Consider the following 18,787-nt stretch of genomic DNA (forward strand, 5'->3'; position numbering starts at 1 on the left):
GCTTGCTCTCTCTAACGTGGGTGAGCCTCATCCAATCAGTTGGCGTACTGAACAGAACCCAGAGGCTGACTCTCTGTGAGTAAGAAAGAATTCTTCCTGCCTGATGACCTTTAGACTGGAACTACATCAGCTATATGTGCTGTACTGGAACTATAACGTTGGCTCTTCTGTTCTCAGGCTTCTGGACTCAGTCTCTCTGTCTCTGTCTCTCTCTCTCTCTATACACACACACACATTCTCACGCATGCACAACCACAAAGCCTACTCCCAAGTTTCTCCAAGGAACTCTAATATAATGGCTGTGTTCAGTTTGTAAGAATTCAATAAGCCATATTTTTTTTACAGTATGTATATTAAACTAAAAAAGGTTTTTTTTAATTAAAAAAATAGGAATATTTTAAAGTTTTTTTTTTTTTTTTTTTTTAATTTAACGCAGCCAGAGAGTATAGGAAAGTAAAACACTCACCATATACTCTTGGGGGTTCTAGAAACTCAACAAAGTCTTTGGAAAGGAAATTCAGTAACACTTATCAAATACTTTAACAATTTACCCATTTATAAGACAAATTCACCTCAAAAGAAAAAGGGCACCTCGCCCCCAACCCACCTACCTCATTGGGAAGGACCGTGGCTCCATCTCCATCTCGAGTGATTCCATCCTTCCCCACCTGCGGGAGCACGGAGAGCCTGGCCTCCTCACTGCCGCCCGACTTGCCCACCTTCTTGTTCAGGATCCTAGCCATGCCCTCGGGTTGATGGTAGCTGGCGGGGGAGAGGGGCTCCGGCTTCTTGGAGCCCTCTTCCCCAGCCGTGGACGCCGTGGGGCTCGGCGCCCGACCGCACACGTTGCGGAAGAACTCCTGCACGATGCCGTACTTGGGCGGTTCAGGCTTGGCCCGGGCCTCGGACATGCCAAGTTTCCAGACCGACTCCGTGCTCCCCGAGTGCTCCACCACGCTGAAGAGGCTTGACAGCCCGTCATTGATGTTCCTCAGCACAGGGCTGTCCCTCGTGGTGGTGGAGCGGGCCCAGGCTGAGCCGTTCTGCTTGCCCTGGTGCAGGTTCCACAGGCTGCGGTCCTTGGCCCCGTCCAGCTTGGACACAGAGCGCCTCTGGAGCTTGGGCGAGCCGTACTTGGGTGAGCAGCACGGCCGTTCGATGCGCGCGTGCACCTTGTCCAGGGAAGATGAGATCTGCTTGCTGCGCACGGACACGAGCGAGGAGCCGCGCGGCGACCAGCTCTTGCCGTGCAGGCTGCCGCGGGGCGGGTCGGTCTGCAGGCCCACGCTGACCGTGCGGATGGTCTGCGTGCCCACACTGGCCACGCCCACCGTCTGGCTGGACGTGCTCTTCACCTTCCGCTCCAGCGAGCCCGAGCGCATGGCCTGGCGCACGCAGTTGGTGATCTCCTTCATGTCGTCGCTCATGTTCCCCGACATCTCAAAGTCATGTAGGGCTGCAGGGAAGCCAGGCCCTGCTGCCGAGGGGCCGCCCCCGGAGCCCCCGTCCAGGCGCTGCCGGGAGAAGTTGCAGAGCCAGCGGCTGTAGGAGCTCTCGGCCAACCCGTCCGCCTCGGCCGACTCTTTGGGCTTGGCTGTGGTGAAGAGGAAGCCCGGCTCGATGATGATCTTCCCCTCCCTGTCATGGACCACCGGGACGCCCAGGCGCCGGGCCACCGGGGGGCTGTAGTACACGCGGATGCCCGTCTTGTCGGGTGCTGTGTAGCTGCGTTGCATCTGCCTCCCCGCCGGCTCCGGGCAGCCCAGGGCACCCAGGCGGTTGCAGTCACGGGGCGAGAGCCCTGGCTGTTCGGGGGCACCCTTCTCAGGGTCCACTGGCTGGGCGCCCACGAAGGCAAAGGCAGGGCTGTTGGGCAGCTTTTTGCCCCGGGAGGCTTCCCCGGCGAGGTACGGGGAACAGTCCAGCAAACTCTCAAACTCCGACATGGAGGAAACAGATTTGGTCCTGGGGAAGAGCAGAGAGAATGGCTTAGTGGAAGATGCCTTATACAGAGCAAGCACTCTGGTCTTCCTCGCTGGTCCCTGCGCTTCACAGGACCTGGGACCATGACGGTCCTGCTCACCTCTTGTGAAAGATGCTGTTGGTGCCCTGCCTTTCACTCCCTCCACACGCACACCTACATGTGCAGTACTGCATGGTCCGAGCACCTGCCATTCTCCACCTGAGGGCTTTTTTTCTGTCTGCAGAAGCATACTTGGCCTCCACCCAGTTGTTGTTTAGTTGCTGAAGTCATGTCCAACCCTTTTGTGACCCCATGGACTGTAGCCCACCAGGCTCCTCGGTCCATGGGATTTCCCAGGCAAGCATACTGGAGTGGGTTGCCATTTCCTTCTCCAGATCTTCCAGACCCAGGGATGGAACCCACATATCTTGCATTGCAGGCAGATTCTTTACCACTGTGTGGAAACTAAAAATTTCACATGATGTATAGACATAGCCATCAACAAACCATGGGTGGGGTTTGGTAATTTGATACCAGTCCCCAGGTCCCCGTAGGTGCAAGAACTCACGCTCCACTCTGGCTCCCAGCAATGTTGTGAAATAGCTCCAGCTGCCCACGTGTAACCTGGTTGATAACACCTCCTTTATAGTGCCTTCCCTTTCCGGTCTCACTTCCAGACTTTTCCTGGAATCCCCTCCCAAATGTCCCATTTGCACTCAAATCCTTGCCTTAAGGCTTACTTTTGGGGGAGCCCAATCTAGGACTTCCCAGGTGGCTCAAACAGTAAAGAATCTGCCTGCAATGCAGGAGACCTAGGTTTGATCCCTGGGTTGGGAAGATCCCCTGGAGAAGGGAATGGCAACCCACTCCAGTATTCTTGCCTGGGGAATTCCATGGCCAGAGGAGCCTGGAAGGCTATAGTCCATGTGGTTGCAAAGAGTCAGACACAACTGAGTAACTAACAACAAATAATAATAGGATCTAGGACACCACTTAATCTCTGGCCCAGACCTGGTGTGCGTGCTGTCTGATGACTGTAAGTGCCAGGCATACATGACAGCACTGCACACGTCAGACCATTCAGTCCTCGGACAAGTCTAGGGGCCAGTTTCTATTACCCCATAGGTAGAGATGGGAAGTACAGCACCAGGGCACAGAGCTAGAACCTGCAGTGCTGAAATTCAAATCTCACATCACAACTCCAGAGCCACCCTCCTTCCTGGGGCTCACCTGGCTTTGGGCTGCTCACATGGTCCCTGTGGGGTTCTGTTACCCCAACTCTCTTCATGGGTTTCCTAATGGTGGAGACATGGTCTTGAGAGCCCCGGGGGGTTCCCTGGCTATAGCACAGGGCTGGGCCCAGAGGATGATGCTCAGTACTACCAGGAATAGAGGTCCAGTAGGACTCTCCAAACTCCAGAGACAGGAAGAACCCCAAAAGGAGCTAAACAGTTTCTTTCTCAGCTAGGATATGCTGGATCCCATTTTCCATGACTAGAATAAAAAAAAAATCTCAGGCTAGCATTGCTATCACCCAAAGTTTTCCAGCTCCTAAGTGGCTGGGGTTCCATAAAAACATATCCCCATGTTCTCTCAATTCAGTGGAGGAGCAGTGCTGGGCACATGGAGCAAAGAAGAAAGGCAAAGTGGCAGGCCAGACCGCAGGCCGGGGGCGGGGCAGGGGGTGGGGCTGCGGACAGGGCAAGGGGAAGGGGCTGCCAGCACCTCTTTAAGCCGGTTCCCCCAAGCTCAGCTTCAGAAACAGCTTCTTTGTCATGGATCTTTTCACTGCGGGTCTGTCATGGAAGAGAGACAGGAAAGGGTCAGTCTGGCCACAATGTGGGAGCTGGCCCCAGCCCCTCTGCCTGAGTCTCCTCCTGTAGAGCAAGAGTATTGTTAGCACCGATCTAAAAGCCCATTGGTCAGTTTCTGGCTGTAGTGCATCTAACCCCGCCCCCATAGGTATGTGATGCAAGCTTGGCCAATCCACAGTCCAAGGGAGAACCCAAGAGAGTCTATTTAGAACTTACTGTGAATGTAATGGCAGCAACAAAGCAACCAGTAGCCACTGCTCAGTTGAAGGTGAAAGCAGTGACCTGAGGTCTTGTTTGGGGTTTGCCCCACCCTGGTTCCAGAACCAAGACTTGCACCAGTTTTCTGACCCGGCATCACCAGCCCTCTTAAGGCCCTAATGAAATCCTCTCTTACTTCAGTTCCCCAGAATTGGCTTTTGCTGCAACCAAATCTAATTCACCACATCCTCAGGCTGTCATGAGCAAGGGCTTGTATGGTCACTGTTTCTTTACTCAGTGTGTTGCTATATGGACAGTGCCCCTGAGGTTCAGAAGCAAACTTCACTGATTAATCTCCAGAAGCTGGGCTGGGCTAAGGCAGAAAATATGACTTTATTTTACCAGTGAGGCAACTGGGGCCCAAAAAGACAGAGTGACTTGCCCAGGATCACAAAGCTCTTTTGGAGGCCCTGTTTTTGAGAAGAGCATAATTAAAACAGAGAGACACCTAACCTTTCTCCCCAGGCATGGAAGGATGGAGCTGGCAAGGAGGGGACCTTCACAGGTCTTAAGGCTGGAATCATGAAGTAGAGACCTCAGGATTGAGGAGCCCAAGGGGGTGAGGGTATGTGACCTACGGGACAGGATTAGCATCGTCCTGGTCACATTTCCCCCAAGGGAGGGATTTTGCAGTGTAACCAGGAGCCTGTCACCTCTCTCACCTCTTTCCAGCTGTTGTCCTGCTTCTCCAGATCTGAGTGCTTTAGGACCCAGGGGTCAGAAGCTTTCTGCAGCTGAACAAGAATAAAGAAGGTGGTCACTCACAGGCAAAGCTGGGGAGCCGGGCCCTGTTTTGTGCAGTGCCATTCCCCAGGCTCCACTCTGCAGCCCAGATGACCCAGGTCATGGGCTCGGAGCCACCTTCCAAATGGACAGCAGCTCTGAGCCAACAAAGTGGGTTTGGCAAATGATCATAAAACCAACCATTTATAGGCATCCTTATAAGTGTCATTATCTCAAATACAGTAATAGTTGTTATTACTATGTTAATTCACGCTGCAGTTCCTGGAACAGCTATGTCAGCCAGGCAGCAGCTGAATGACATTAAAGTGGTGTCTCCACACTAGGTATGCTAAGCAGCAATTAAACTGAATGGCATGGCTCTGCACTCTGTTGTGAACAGCTCTCTATGAAACAGGCAAAATGTAAATAATATATATATATATTATGATTCAATTAATGATAAAAAAAATCTGAATGTAAATTTAAATAGCAAGAAAGGGACGGAGTATGCTTTTGCAGTATTTGAGTCTTATATAAAGTCCTGATTTATACAACTGAAATAATAAACAAAGGAAAAAGTCACAGAGCTTGATAAGCGAGGCGCATGTTAACTGTAGTGAGGCTACAGTCAATGACTGTTTTTCCTATTTACCTCTTTTGGTCAGAGAACTCTAATTTTCATGAGGAACCAGCCTTGGTTCTTCCCTCTTGGTTCAAGGGTTTTGGTAGGCTCTAGATATGGACATATGACTCATACCTGGCTGATCAGAGCCGTGGAGAAAAAACTTTCTTCCCATTGCAAATGCTAAGCTGTGAGGATGTGAACACAAAATTCAAAGAGGCCACATTGGAGGACAGCTTGCTTTGGAATAAAACACACGGAAAGCAAGCCTATGAGACCAGCAGGAAGGAAGACCTGGTCCCTACCACGGTCTCTGAGCACACGGATCCAGCAGTACCTGAAGGAGTCTTCCCTCTGGTCTGTGCCCACAGCAACTCCCCACTTGTGGCTTAAGGCGGCTGGGGCTGGGACAGGCCTCACCTGGCTCAGGCGATTCTGCAGCTCCTTTAGCTGCTGCTCCACCTGCTGCTTCTCACCCTGAAGCCGCTCCACCAGCTGCAGCTTCTCCTGGGCCCAGTTGTGCTCACTGATCTGCAGCTGCCGCGTCAGCTCCATGACCGCGCTGTAGGACTCGGCCAGGAGGTGCTGCTGCTCCTCCCGCTCCCTCTGCAGGGCTGCCTTCCAGTCAGGCCCTGTCCGATCCCCAGCCCCCTTCCCAGCCTTCAGCTCCATCTGGGGAAGGAAGAGCAAACTGGGTAGCTGGCACTGGGAGGCCCCTTGCCGTCCCCTCCCATGATCTTCCCTCCAAGGCACCAGCAGAGGGTAGGCAAAGGGAGGAGGGTCCTCTCCTCGGAGGACCCCCTCACCCAGGAGCCGTCACTGACCCCTTCAGTTAGAACTAGTCTCTTCTCACAATCAAAGCTTGTGTGGCACAGTTTCTACACACCAAGCTCGGTGCTAAGGGCTTTTCAGGCATTATGTGTATCCTCAAGAAAACTCAGCAAGATAACTACCATTTTTGATATTTTTACCAAGGGGGAAGAGGTTCAGAGAGGTTACTCTTCCCAGGTGACATAGCTACACAATGGCAGAAGTTCTAGTTATTGCTTCTCAGGATATTTCATCAACACTTACCAGGGTTTACAGTTAGTGGGAGATATGCACAGTCTAAACATAAAAAAAACGTGTGCAGGAATCACTCAAGAGTAATGGCTTTCCTGGTCCCAAGCTCGGGAGAGGGGGGAGCAGGAGGTAAAGATGCCATCTGAAGAATCAAGGCACCCCACACCCCAGGCTGTAGTCAGATTCCCATGGGGGAGGGGCCGCTGCAATGGCTGGGGTTTCGGGGCAGTATGAACAGTGGACACTGGAAAGTGCAGATGGGAAGGGAGCTGTGAGATCTGCAGGGAAGGTTGGGAGGACAGAATGGTGGCACCGGGAAGCCAGAAGTTTGAGAATTGGGAAGAAGCGGGGATCACGGTCATGAGAAGCCAGGAGGGCAAAGGTTTGGGGACTGAGGATCAGGTCTGCTGCTTACTAGCTGGGTGATCTTGGAGAAGAAACTGAACTCCTCTGTGCCTGTCTTGTCACTTGCCCAACAAAGATAGCCAGTGTACCCACCTCCAAGGGGCCCGTGACGCCTGGGAAGGCAGCCTGAAGCAGGGGCAGTGGGGAGGAAGCTGGGCCGTGCAGGCAGGATGGGGCTGGTAAGAGCACTCTGAGTGGGACGAAGCCACCCTCACACTTCTCAGACCACAGTAGAGGGCAGCTAACTTGCTGCCAGGCACACACAGCAGAGACTAAATACCCAGGGCTCCTGGTTAAGGGTTCTTTGATAATTTGGCTTGTAGAGAGGGGAGTCCCCCACTTTGAGTGGACGGAGCAAAACAGGGCCAGGTAGCAGAGAGTTAAGGGGACTTTACAAGGACAGCAAGCCACAGAAGTCTGGGTGTCTGGGTGTGAGGATGAAGATGCCGTCAGGTGCAGACAGGCATTTAAGTGTTCTGGCCTCACCTGTGAGCCTGTGGTGTGGGAAAGGTGCCCATGATGCCCCCAGGCTCCTTTGCCAACCCCTCACCTGCCTTTCCTAGCCCAGAGACCCCCAGCCTCCACTGCTTCTGGTATCCTTGCTGTGTGATCTAGTCAAGGCTCTTGCCTTCTCTGGGCCACAAAGTAAGTAAAGTGATTCCTATGCTTCTAGGAGCATGGCTTGCCATCCTGTTTCCCAGTCTGACAGCTGAGACCTTGGCAGAGACAGGAACGAGGAGAGGGATGTCTCTGACTGGTGAGACACTCACCAGGGCAGTATGGCTCTTGAGCTCCACCCGCTCTGTTTCCCAGGTGGCCTTGGCCTTGGCAAACTGTTGCTGAAGCTCAGTCAGACCTCGGCGTTCATCCCGGAGCAGCCAGCATAGCTCCTTCAGCGTCACCTTCATGTCGGCCAGTGTCTTGATGTACTCGTTGGGCTGCAGATGGGGGCAAGGTCTCAGTCAGGAACTTTCAGAGCGGCAAGGAGGGGAGGCTGGACTGGGAACTCATCCAGAGTTCAGTCTGGGACTCTACCAGGCCTCAGATCATCTGCTGCTCTGGATCATCTCTTCATAAAACAGGCATAACAAGCCCAGCCCAGGCCCCCTCCAAGGCTGACACATGCCCCAGCTTCACATAAACACAAAATTCTGTAGTTACACCAATTATTCAGCCTAAAGCTGAGCTGGACCCTGGCTTCTCTGAGGCCCTGCAGTATCTAGGCCTGGGTCTTTCTCCCTGCATTCTCTGACCTACCAGGGGCCAGATGAGCATCTGAACCCTGGAGTCTACCTGACTATCTGACTTGGCCTAATCTTCTCTCCTGGGCACATGACCTGTTTCCCACCTATAACCCAGCTTAGTGTGGGTACCCCCGGGAGCCTGATCCCACTGCTCCACTACCCCCTGCCTTGATCTGAAAGTTCCTGATCCTAGGCCACAAGGCCTTTCTTCATACAACTCACTCCAGCCTGCTGTCCTTGACCCCACTACAAGCATCCCAAGCTGCAGCCAGTCTCAGAATACCTCGCCGCACCTCTGCATACACAGTTCTTTTGGCACAGAATGGCCTTTTCCTCATTCTTTATTAGGCAAGCTCCTATTCATCTTTCAAAACCTACCACCTAAAACCCCTTCTCTGTAATACCATCCCCTACGCGCTGAACAGAATTAACTGCTGTCTTACCTGTGACCCCACAATCCATCATCTGACTCTCTATCACTGCCCTGGAATGACTTACGTACCGCACAGTACTGAGCATCTGGGGCCAGTGACCAGGCAATGACCCTCTGGAGCTCTAGTCCCTGGTGGAGGACTGCCATCAGAGAAAGCAGCAAGACATGATCACTAAACAGACAGAGGAACAGAAAGACAGGACAGGACTGGAAATGGGCTGAGAATTCACCGTGTTCTGGGTCCAGCTGTCCCCTGCGCAGGTCTTGTTATCAGAATGCTGGGCATTCAGTTCCTCTTCCTCCATTAGCAGGTACAGCTCCTTCATGCTATTTACCTATTTTTTAAAAAACACACTGATCAGGGGGTGGCAGAGCATCATGCCTGAGGGTCTAACCTTCGGGGGGAGAGGATACAGACTAGTGACTCAGATAAAAAGGGGGCTGAAGAGACAGGCAGGAAGCAAGTATGAGGATTTATGGACCAAAGGCACCCCAGCTAGGCACTGATTTCCCAAAATTTAACTTTTACTCCTAAGCATCATCCAGGCCAAGGAGCATAGCTAGAGAGTCAGGTCCTTCTGGCCCTCTCCCCTACCCCACAACCATCTCTTCTGCCCCAAGGACCATGAGACATCCCTGAGAACTACTCAGAAATAGCTCTGTTGTCAAAGGAGGCACAGTGATTGGATTAAAAGGTCCACAAGGCGCCCTCTTAACTATAGATAAGGGCAACCAGAGGTTTGGGTAGACAGACGGGGCCCTTCCTGGGGGCAGGGGTTGCTATTAATTGATTCTGGACAGGAGTCCAGAGTCAGTCCAGGAGACGAGGGCTAGTTCAAGAAAGGAGAGAAGGAGAAGAAGAGGGTGTTTATTTACTGTTCATTAATTCATTCATTTGACGATTTTTTTTTTTAGCTGTGCCCGGCAGCATGTGGGATCTTAGTTCCCTGATCCAGGATCAAACCTGTGCCCCCTGTATTGACAGCATAAAGTTTTAACCACTGGACCACCAAGGAAGTCCCTTATTTGACAGATATTTATTGAATATCTGCCATGCACCAGGTCCTTGTTCAAAACTGGGGATATGTCAGTGGGCAAGACAAAAAACGCTGGTCCCCTTGCGCCTCCATTCCAGTAGCAATAAAACAAACAGATATGTGAAACACATGAAATGTCATTAAGTATATGAAATGTTCCATAATAATACGTGCTATGAAGAAGAGGAGAACCAGGAAAGGAGCTAGGATGTGCTCCACTGGGTGGTCAAGGAAGGCCTCAGGGAGGAGGTAGTATTTGGGCAAAGTTCTGAAGGAAGTAAGAGAATAAGTCACGTGAAGACCTGTGGGTTGAGAATTCCCGGGAACGACCACAGCAAATGCAAAGGCCCTGAGATGGGAACATGTCTGTCTGAGGAAGAGCAAGAGAGCCAGGAAGTGAGAGGTACGGGGACCGAGGCGGGTTGACCGGGTGTTGTAGGGACTTCCACTTCTACTCTGGGTGACGTGGGAGCCAGAGGAGGGCTGTGCTAAGGAGTGACACTGACCTGACTTCCAATTTTGTGAGATCACTCTGGCTGCTGTGTTGGGATACTTTATAGGACAGAAACAGAGCTCCACAGCACCAGGGGGGCACCATCCACGTGGAGTACACGCAGCCCGGTACCTGCCTGTTTCGAATAGAAGATGCTAGGTGGAAGGGCGCTAGGGCAACAACAGGAAGACCAGTCAGGAGGCTGCGGTGATAATCCAAGCAAGAGGTGATGATGGTTCAGATAGGAGGCTGCAGTGATAATCCAAGCAAGAAGTGATGATGGTTCAGATAGGAGGCTGCAGTGATAATCCAAGCAAGAAGTGATGATGGTTCAGATAGGAGGCTGCAGTGATAATCCAAGCAAGAAGTGATGATGGTTCAGATAGGAGGCTGCAGTGATAATCCAAGCAAGAGGTGATGATGGTTCAGATAGGAGGCTGCAGTGATAATCCAAGCAAGAGGTGATGATGGTTCAGATAGGAGGCTGCAGTGATAATCCAACCAAGAGGTGATGATGGTTCAGATAGGAGGCTGCAGTGATAATCCAAGCAAGAAGTGATGATGGTTCAGATGGGGGTGGTGACAGGGCTGGGCAGTGCAGCTGGGGCAGATTCTGTAGATTCTAGATAGATTCACAATGTGCAGGAAAGGCCATGGAAGCCAAGTGCCTGGACAAGCTTTCCAAGGCAGTAGGCAAAGGTCAAAAGGAGAGATGCGGCCTGAGGGCTACAAACGCTGGCAACTGTGACCTTAAGGGGTCAGTTCAGGAAGAAAAGGAGGGTCCAGCCAAGGAGACTGAGAAGGAGCAACCAGTGAGGTGGAAAGAAAACCAAGAGAATATGGTGTCCTAAAAACCAAATGAAGACGTTTCCAGGGTCAGGGCAGGCACTGGGAAGTATGTGCGGGTAGAAGGGCCTATGTGAGAAAACACGCAGTTCCATCCTTGGTCACCAGTATCTAAACATACAAACTTAAACAAATGTATTTATTTGTTCATTTTATTTTGGCCACGCCGAGTCTTTGTTGCTGCATGTTCTCTAGTGGCAGTGAGCAGGGGCTACTCTCTGGTGGCGGTGCCTGGGTTTCTCGCTGCAGTGGCTTCTCTTGTCGAGGAGCCTAGGCTCCAGGGTGTGAGAGCTGCAGTAGTTGTGGCGCACAGGCTTAGCTGCCCCGTGGCACGTGGAATCTTCCTGGACCAGGGATCCCATGTCCTCTGCACTGGCAGGTGGATTCTTAACCACCGGATCACCAGGGCAGTCCAACATGCAGACTTTATTATCTGGATACACAGGTGCCCAATTCTTTCTCTGAAATTCTCTGAGGCCAGGTGTGCTTGGAATTCAGAATTAATCGGGATTTAGAAAGATAATACGGTACCCACACTGTATATTATATAACAGCCCCGTCTGGAGTGACACCCTGTGCTCACCAACACCAGTATTTCCCCTTCAAACATGTGAATACTAATGAAATGGGATAAATAAAGGTTTTGCTGCCACATGAATATCAGGTCCACTTTTTCCATCTGAGTTAGACTCAACAAAACGGTTCTCAGAATTTCTGGATTTCCGAACTGAGGACAAGGAATCAAAGATCTTTATCTGTAGTAAAATGGGGACAGTACTTGTTTCCAAACCATAGGGTATGTGTAAAAGTGAAATGCAATTATCCACTGAGAGCATTTGACACAGCGCCCAGGACACTGTAAATACTCAGTATATGAGGGTTTATCATTCACATGAAGTGAAGTCGCTCAGTCGTGTCCGACTCTTTGCGACCCCATGGACTGCAGCCTACCAGGCTCCTCTGTCCATGGGATTTTCCAGGCAATAGTACTGGAGTGGATTGCCATTTCCTTCTCCAGGGGATCTTCCTGACCCAGGGATTGAACCCGGGTCTCCCATATTGTAGACACACGCTTTACCGTCTGAGCCACCAGGGAAGTCATAACACAGTTTCAATTCTGCATATGTGGACATATATGTTTCTTTCAAAGTATGAATATGCATCGTTTGTTACTTGTACTCCTGGGCCCTGGGCCCATGCATCTGAGTGTGTGTGCACTCAGTTGTATCCAACTCTTTGCAACCCCAGGCGCTGTAGCTCGTCAGGCTCCTCTGTCCATGGAAGTTTCCAAGAAGACTGGAGTGGGTTGTCATTTCCTCCTCCAGAGGATCTTCCCAATCCAGGGATGGAACCCGAGTCTCTTGCATCTCCTGCGTTGGCAGATGGATTCTTCACGAACTGAGCTACCTGAGAAGCCCCTTATTTATATAGTTATATGTATGCTATTATGCATTTGTGTATATATATTTTTATATACTGGGCTTTATATCATATTTTATATGTGTGTATATATACATATATTTTACAATATGGGTGGTTATGTTTATTTCTTATTAATTATGTCTATTTCTAGCCATTCCCATCTAGGGGATCTTCCTGACCCAAGGATTGAACTCAGGTCTCCTGCATTACAAGCAGATTCTTTACTCTCTGAGCCACCACGGAAGCCCCTACACTTATTTATTTATTTATGTCTATTTCAGTAAGTATGTATGTTTCTATTTATTATAGGTATATATATCATTTCATTTTCTATGCTTATACCTTATTTTTCTCCTAAAGTAAGTTTCTGTTTCTCTCTGTTATCCCAGTACATTGAAATGGCTACAAAGATTTTCACCAAATACAGAGAATTTGCTTGCAACAAACTAATTTAAAATACAGGCTATATGGCCTGTAGACAATTCTGGGGGCAAAACATCTTCCCTAGCTGCCAAAACTGGGCTTCAGCTATGGAAAACAGTGTAGAGGTTTCCCCCAAATTTTTAAATAGAACTCCTATATGATCTAGCAATCCCACTTATGGGTATATATCCAAAGGAAATGAAAGTTGGATCTCTGTGTGTTCACTGTGGCATTATTCACAATAGCCAAGACATAGAGACAACCTAAGTGTCTGTCTATGAATGAAAGAGTAAAGCAAATGTGACATATGCACACAAGGAAATATTACTCAGTCTTATAAAAGAAGGAAATCCTACTATTTGTGATAATGTGGATGAACCTGGAAGACATTATGCTAAGCAAAATCAGCTAGAGACAGAAACACAAATACTACAAGATCTCACTTATATACGGAATCTGACAAACTCATATAAGCAGAGAGCAGAGTGGTGGTTGCCAGGGGCAGGCACAGAGAGGGATAAAGAGTTCATGAGTAAGAGTTTCAATTTTGTAAGATAGCTGGAGAGGGTGTGGAGAAAAGGGAACCCTCTTACACTGTTGGTGGGAATGCAAACTAGTACAGCCACTATGGAGAACAGTGTGGAGATTCCTTAAAAAACTGGAAATAGAACTGCCTTATGACCCAGCAATCCCACTGCTGGGCATACACACTGAGGAAACCAGAATTGAAAGAGACACGTGTACCCCAGTGTTCATTGCAGCACTGTTTATAATAGCCAGGACATGGAAGCAACCTAGATGTCCATCCGCAGATGAATTGGTAAGAAAGATGTGGTACATATACACAATGGAGTATTACTCAACCATTAAAAAGAATACATTTGAATCAGTTCTAATGAGGTGGATGAAACTGAAGCCTATTATACAGAGTGAAGTAAGCCAGAAAGAAAAACACCAATACAGTATACTAACGCATATATATGGAATTTAGAAAGATGGTAACAATAACCCTGTATATGAGACAGCAAAAGAGACACTGATGTATAGAACAGTCTTTTGGACTCTGTGAGAGAGGGAGAGGGTGGGATGATTTGGGAGAATGGCATTGAAACATGTATAATATCATATATGAAACGAGTCGCCAGTCCAGGTTCGATGCACGAAACTGGATGCTTGGGGCTGGTGCACTGGGATGACCCAGAGGGATGGTATGGGGAGGGAGGAAGGTTCAGGATGGGGAACACGTGTATACCTGTGGCGGATTCATGTTGATGTATGTCAAAACCAATACAATATTGTAAAGCTAAAAAATAAAATAGAATTTAAAAAAAAATGAAAAGGAAAGAAAAAAAAATTTGTAGATAGAGTTCTGGATGGTGGTGATGGTTGCACAAGAATGTGAATTAATGCCACTGAATTGTAAACTTAAAAATGGTTAAAATTTATGTTATATATATTTTACTATAATTAAAAAAATAAATTAAAAAAATTATTTAAACCACACTGGGCTCCATCCAGAGGCTTGTGTGGGACTTCCAAACAGGAGGGGTGGTCCTAAAGCAGACAGTGGTTTCAAATAGTAGTACCCAGGGGTGGGAGGGAGGCTCAAGAGGGAGAGGGCATGTGTATACTTATGCAGGATTCATGATGTTGTAAAACAGAAATTAATACAATATGGTAAAGCAATTATATTCCAATAAATAAATACATGGATAAGATTAAAAAAAAAAAGTAGTAGCCTGGTGTCACAAAGAGTCATGCTCAAGGAGCAGCCATGCTGGGCTTTCAGGGTGCTTCTCATAGGGGCACCTTTGGGTCAGACATTCCTGGACAAGGGCAGCAGCGAGCATGTCCACTGAAACTGGTCAGCAACTCTCTCTCGAGGCCCTTCAGGAGTAAGTGGGTGGCCTGTGAGAAGAATCATGAGCTCTGTTGGGGGTAGGGGAGGGAATGCTTGCTACAGATTCAGGTCTAACCACCATCCCCTGCTATTGGACATTTAGGCTACTCTAGGGGATCCCAGAGAGGGGAACACTGGGGTGGCCACTAGTCTCCATTGACTGTGGAATGAGTAGCTTGAATGAGAAGGGCAAAGCCTGGTCTAGACCAGAGGTATCTGTACTCAAAAGGCCAGGTGAGCAGTGCCAACTCAGGTGGATGTGGCAGGTATGACATCCTTACCTGTCCCCTTCTCCCAGTAATGTGAGCGCGCTGGCTGACTGTGACAGGATGAGGATCTGAGGTCAAGGATCTGAGGTCAACCTGTAGCCGTCACAGGCTGAGGGACCAACGGGCCACGTGAGTCCTTCCCAACCTTCACACATTCCCAAAGCCCCACTTGTCCTATTTCCTGCCACACCCAAATACTACCTGGACTATCACTGATGCTTTTAAGTCAACCTACTCCTTCTAGTTAAAGAAATAAATGTAAAAAAGAAAGGTGAGGGACTCCTCTGTTGGTCCAGTGACTAAGACTTCAAGCTCTCAATGCAGGGGGCCCGGGTTCGAGCCCTGGTCAGGGAATTAGATCCCACATGTTGCAACTAAAGATACTGCATGCCGCAAGTAAGACTTGGCTCAGCCAAATAAATAAATATTTTTTAAATAAAATTAAAAAGGAAGTTGATATTATTACTAAAAATGGGGAGTCACTGTCCATTACCATTGTCAAAGATAACATTAAAAATAAATTAGGGGCTTCCCTGTTATCTCAGTAGTAAAGAATCTGCCTGTCAATGCAGGAGACATGGGTTCGATCCCTGATCTGGGAGGATTCTGTATGCCTATTAAGCAAAAGCCGGACACAAAAGACAAGACGTCTTTATATGAAGTTTTAGAACAGGCGAAATTAATCCATGGTGTTTATGAAGCCAGAACAGTGCTGACTGCTGGGATGGGCATATCACCTGGGGAACTGGGGAATGTTCTGGCACTGGAAATGTGCTCATTATAATCTGGGGGATGCTATACTGTGTATCTATGGGGTGTATACTATAAAACTTCATCAGCTGTACACGTAAGATGTGTGCATTTTACTGTATATAAATTACACCTTAAAAGATTAAAAAAACATTAATATGTATCATATTTGCATATAATGCAAAAGCAACAAAACTAGATCATTAAATTCACCCAGATACGGTTGCCAGCTGAAGACTCAGGCTTGTTAAAGAGGGAAACCCAGGAATACCAGAGAGGTGGTAAAGACCTTCTGGCCCCCAAGGAGACTTCCTCCTGGCGAGTCTGGGACCAAGTCTTCACCACCTTATCCCCAGCACCTGCCACAGCACTCAGTGAAGAGCTGGCTCTCAACAAACTGATGCAAATGAGTGAACGAATGCTGGGATGGAAGCTGCAAGATGATGGCTCAGATCTGAGCCCCAGGGTTGTGTTGACCCAGCTGGGTGCCCCTTCCCCTCCTCTCTCTTCCACCCCATTCCCACCCCAGTCCCAGTCCCAGGGGAACCATACCTCAAGGAAGTCATCCCCCTCGCTGGGCAAAACCTTGCCCTGCCGCCAGCGCTTGAGGAACCACCTGAGCTTCATGAAGAGCAGGAGGAAGTTGTGCTTGAACTGCTGGGACTCCTGCACCAACATGTTCTTCTCCTGGCTCCAGAATTTCTGCTCCAGCCTCCGCTGTAGGCTCAGACTCTGGAGCTCAAACTCGCGCCGTAGGAGCGCCCTCTGCTGGTCCTCCTTCAGCTGCAAGAGGGACCAAAGCGTGAGCCACCCCAGCTGTCTTGGGGACCCCGATTCTTCCCATTCCAGGCCTCAGATAAAGGCAGAAATTATATGTGGTGCCTAGTGGTGACCCTGCTGGGGATTCTATCACTAGCAGTTCATTCTGTTGAAACAAACACCTCCCTCTGCCACTCCAGGGAAAGGAAACTCATAAAAACAGCAGCAATCACAGTAGAAACACTGGGATCTGAACCCGCTCTGTCTCATTATAAAAACACTGGCTTTATCTAATGAGCCCAGGTGGGCTTCCCTGGTGGCTCAGATGGTAAAGAATCTGCCTGCAATGCAGAAGACCCAGGTTCAATGCCTGGGTCAGGAAGATCCCCTGGACAAGGGAATGACTACCCACTCCAGTATTCTTGCCTGGAGAATCCCATGGACAGAGGAGCCTGGCAGGCTACAGTCCATGGGTGGCAAAGAGTCGGAAAAGATTGAGCGACTAACACTTTCACTTTTTCACAATGAGCTCGTACCAGGCACCAGTGTTTCACGTGGACTCTCACATTTAATGAGACACCTGGGAGGGTGAGTGATGATGGCAGGGAGGGGTGACCCAACATGCAAAACAAAGGCCATGCTTGGGGTGAGGAAGGCTGACATGAATACCCTAGGAAGCAACGAGGTATCATGGATCAGAGGGAGCCGATAACCTGGATTAGAATCCCAGCTCCACCTCGCCCTGCAAGTGGAGTCCTGGACAAAGCACTTCAGCCCTCTGGGCATCAGTTTTTCCAGGTGTAAAAGGGGGACACCTCACAGGGGAAAACATGAGGATTAAAGGACATGATGTGTGGAAAGTGCATTGCAATCCTGACACAGAGTAAGGGCTTCATAAATGATTTCTACTAGCAGAACTACCATTTTGATTACCAACTAGGGCTATGGACTTTCTAATGCAGAACTTCAGCTCTGAGCGGGGCAATACTTCATAGATGGGACACAGAGGCCCCAAAAGGAGACAGGATGGGCCTCAGGTCACACAGTCCATGACAAGCCCGGGATTCCAGCCCAGCACAGTTAATGCATAAGTACCAGTGCAGCACGCGTGCAAAGACACAGGTTGCCCCTCACATGCTTGCCTCTGAAAACCCAAGGACCGCCAGGGTCTCCGCCCTCAGTTCAGGAAAGAGAGGCTGCAGGAGGTGCGGGATAGGACCCCACCCACCTGCACCACTTTCTGATTGAAGCTTTCGGCCTCCTCCTTCCGGAGCTGCCGCTCCTGGGAGAGCTGCTCTTGCAGGCCCCGGAGGCTGTCGTGGGCCTCGGCCAGCACCAGCTGCAGCTCCTTGATCTGGGGTCGAGATGAGGGACACAGATGAGGAGCAGGGAGAGAGCAGAAGGGCAGAAACTGCAGTCAAAGGATGATGGTCAGAGGGGATCGAGACAGCAGGAAGTCAGACCCAAGCTATCCTTCACGTATACTCCAGGCATGACGGCAGGTCCCTACTTCAGTGGGTTGTCATGAAGATGAAATGAAACAGTGCACATCAAATCTAGCTATTATTAGAATTTTAACTTGATACTTTCTGGTGAAAATTTATTTGAGGAAAATGATATACTATGAAAACTAAGTGAATTCACAAAAATGTTCATCTCATTGTTTATAACTGTAATAATTTACAAACAGCTTAGGTAAGTCAGGGATCAAACATATGTGTTTAATGGGTCTATACTTATGTAAAAATCCATTCAACTGTACACTTAAGGATAGTGCCCTTGGTAATTCCCTGGTGGTCCAGTGGTTAGGACAACGTGCTTTCACCGCCGAATACGCAGGTCAGGGAACTAAGATCCCACAAGCTGAGAGGTGTGGCCAAAAAACCAAAAAGGATAGTGCCCTTTACTATATGTATATTTTTACGCTATATTTCAATAACAAGTTAAACAAACTAAACATTCACAGTAGTTAACTATGTGTTAATCTTGTGATCTTGATTTTCTTTTTCCATCCTTATGCTATGCTATTTAGGGATTCTAATTATTTGCTGTTTATAATATAAGAAACTCCTATGAAAAAGACAATAAAACTCTACATTTTCAGGAGAAATTCTGTTTATAAGGATTTGGAGCTAAACAGGCAAAACAAATCTATCTGGTTAGAAGTCAGGATGTGACTAAATGGGGACTAGAAGGGAAGCTTCCAGGGACAGGTCATGGGTTATTCATTGATCTGCTTGCTGATTACACAGCAGTGTGCAGCTTATTAAAATTACTTGAGGACTTTCCAGGTGGTCCCGAGGTTAAGACTCTGCACTCTCAATGCAGAGGGCCCCGGGTTCTGAGGTCCGTAGCCTAGACTTT

The 18,787-nt window shown here is 49.0% G+C and overlaps 1 protein-coding gene across 1 annotated transcript in view; it reads right to left on the bottom strand.

The window, feature by feature from the left end:
• The window catches only part of MTCL2 (microtubule crosslinking factor 2), a 75,186-nt gene that overhangs the window by 9,748 nt on the left and 46,651 nt on the right, over nt 1-18,787 (bottom strand). The window contains exons 7-14 of the mRNA XM_019972375.2: nt 17,652-17,777; nt 16,217-16,447; nt 8,755-8,859; nt 7,618-7,785; nt 5,801-6,052; nt 4,698-4,769; nt 3,689-3,759; nt 612-1,965 (exon numbers count right to left, since the gene is read on the bottom strand). Coding sequence (XP_019827934.2) covers nt 612-1,965; nt 3,689-3,759; nt 4,698-4,769; nt 5,801-6,052; nt 7,618-7,785; nt 8,755-8,859; nt 16,217-16,447; nt 17,652-17,777 — 2,379 coding nt within the window. The remainder of the gene's footprint in view (nt 1-611; nt 1,966-3,688; nt 3,760-4,697; nt 4,770-5,800; nt 6,053-7,617; nt 7,786-8,754; nt 8,860-16,216; nt 16,448-17,651; nt 17,778-18,787) is intronic.

This window comes from Bos indicus, chromosome 13 (assembly GCF_029378745.1).
Source record: "Bos indicus isolate NIAB-ARS_2022 breed Sahiwal x Tharparkar chromosome 13, NIAB-ARS_B.indTharparkar_mat_pri_1.0, whole genome shotgun sequence".
Lineage (NCBI taxonomy): Eukaryota > Metazoa > Chordata > Mammalia > Artiodactyla > Bovidae > Bos > Bos indicus.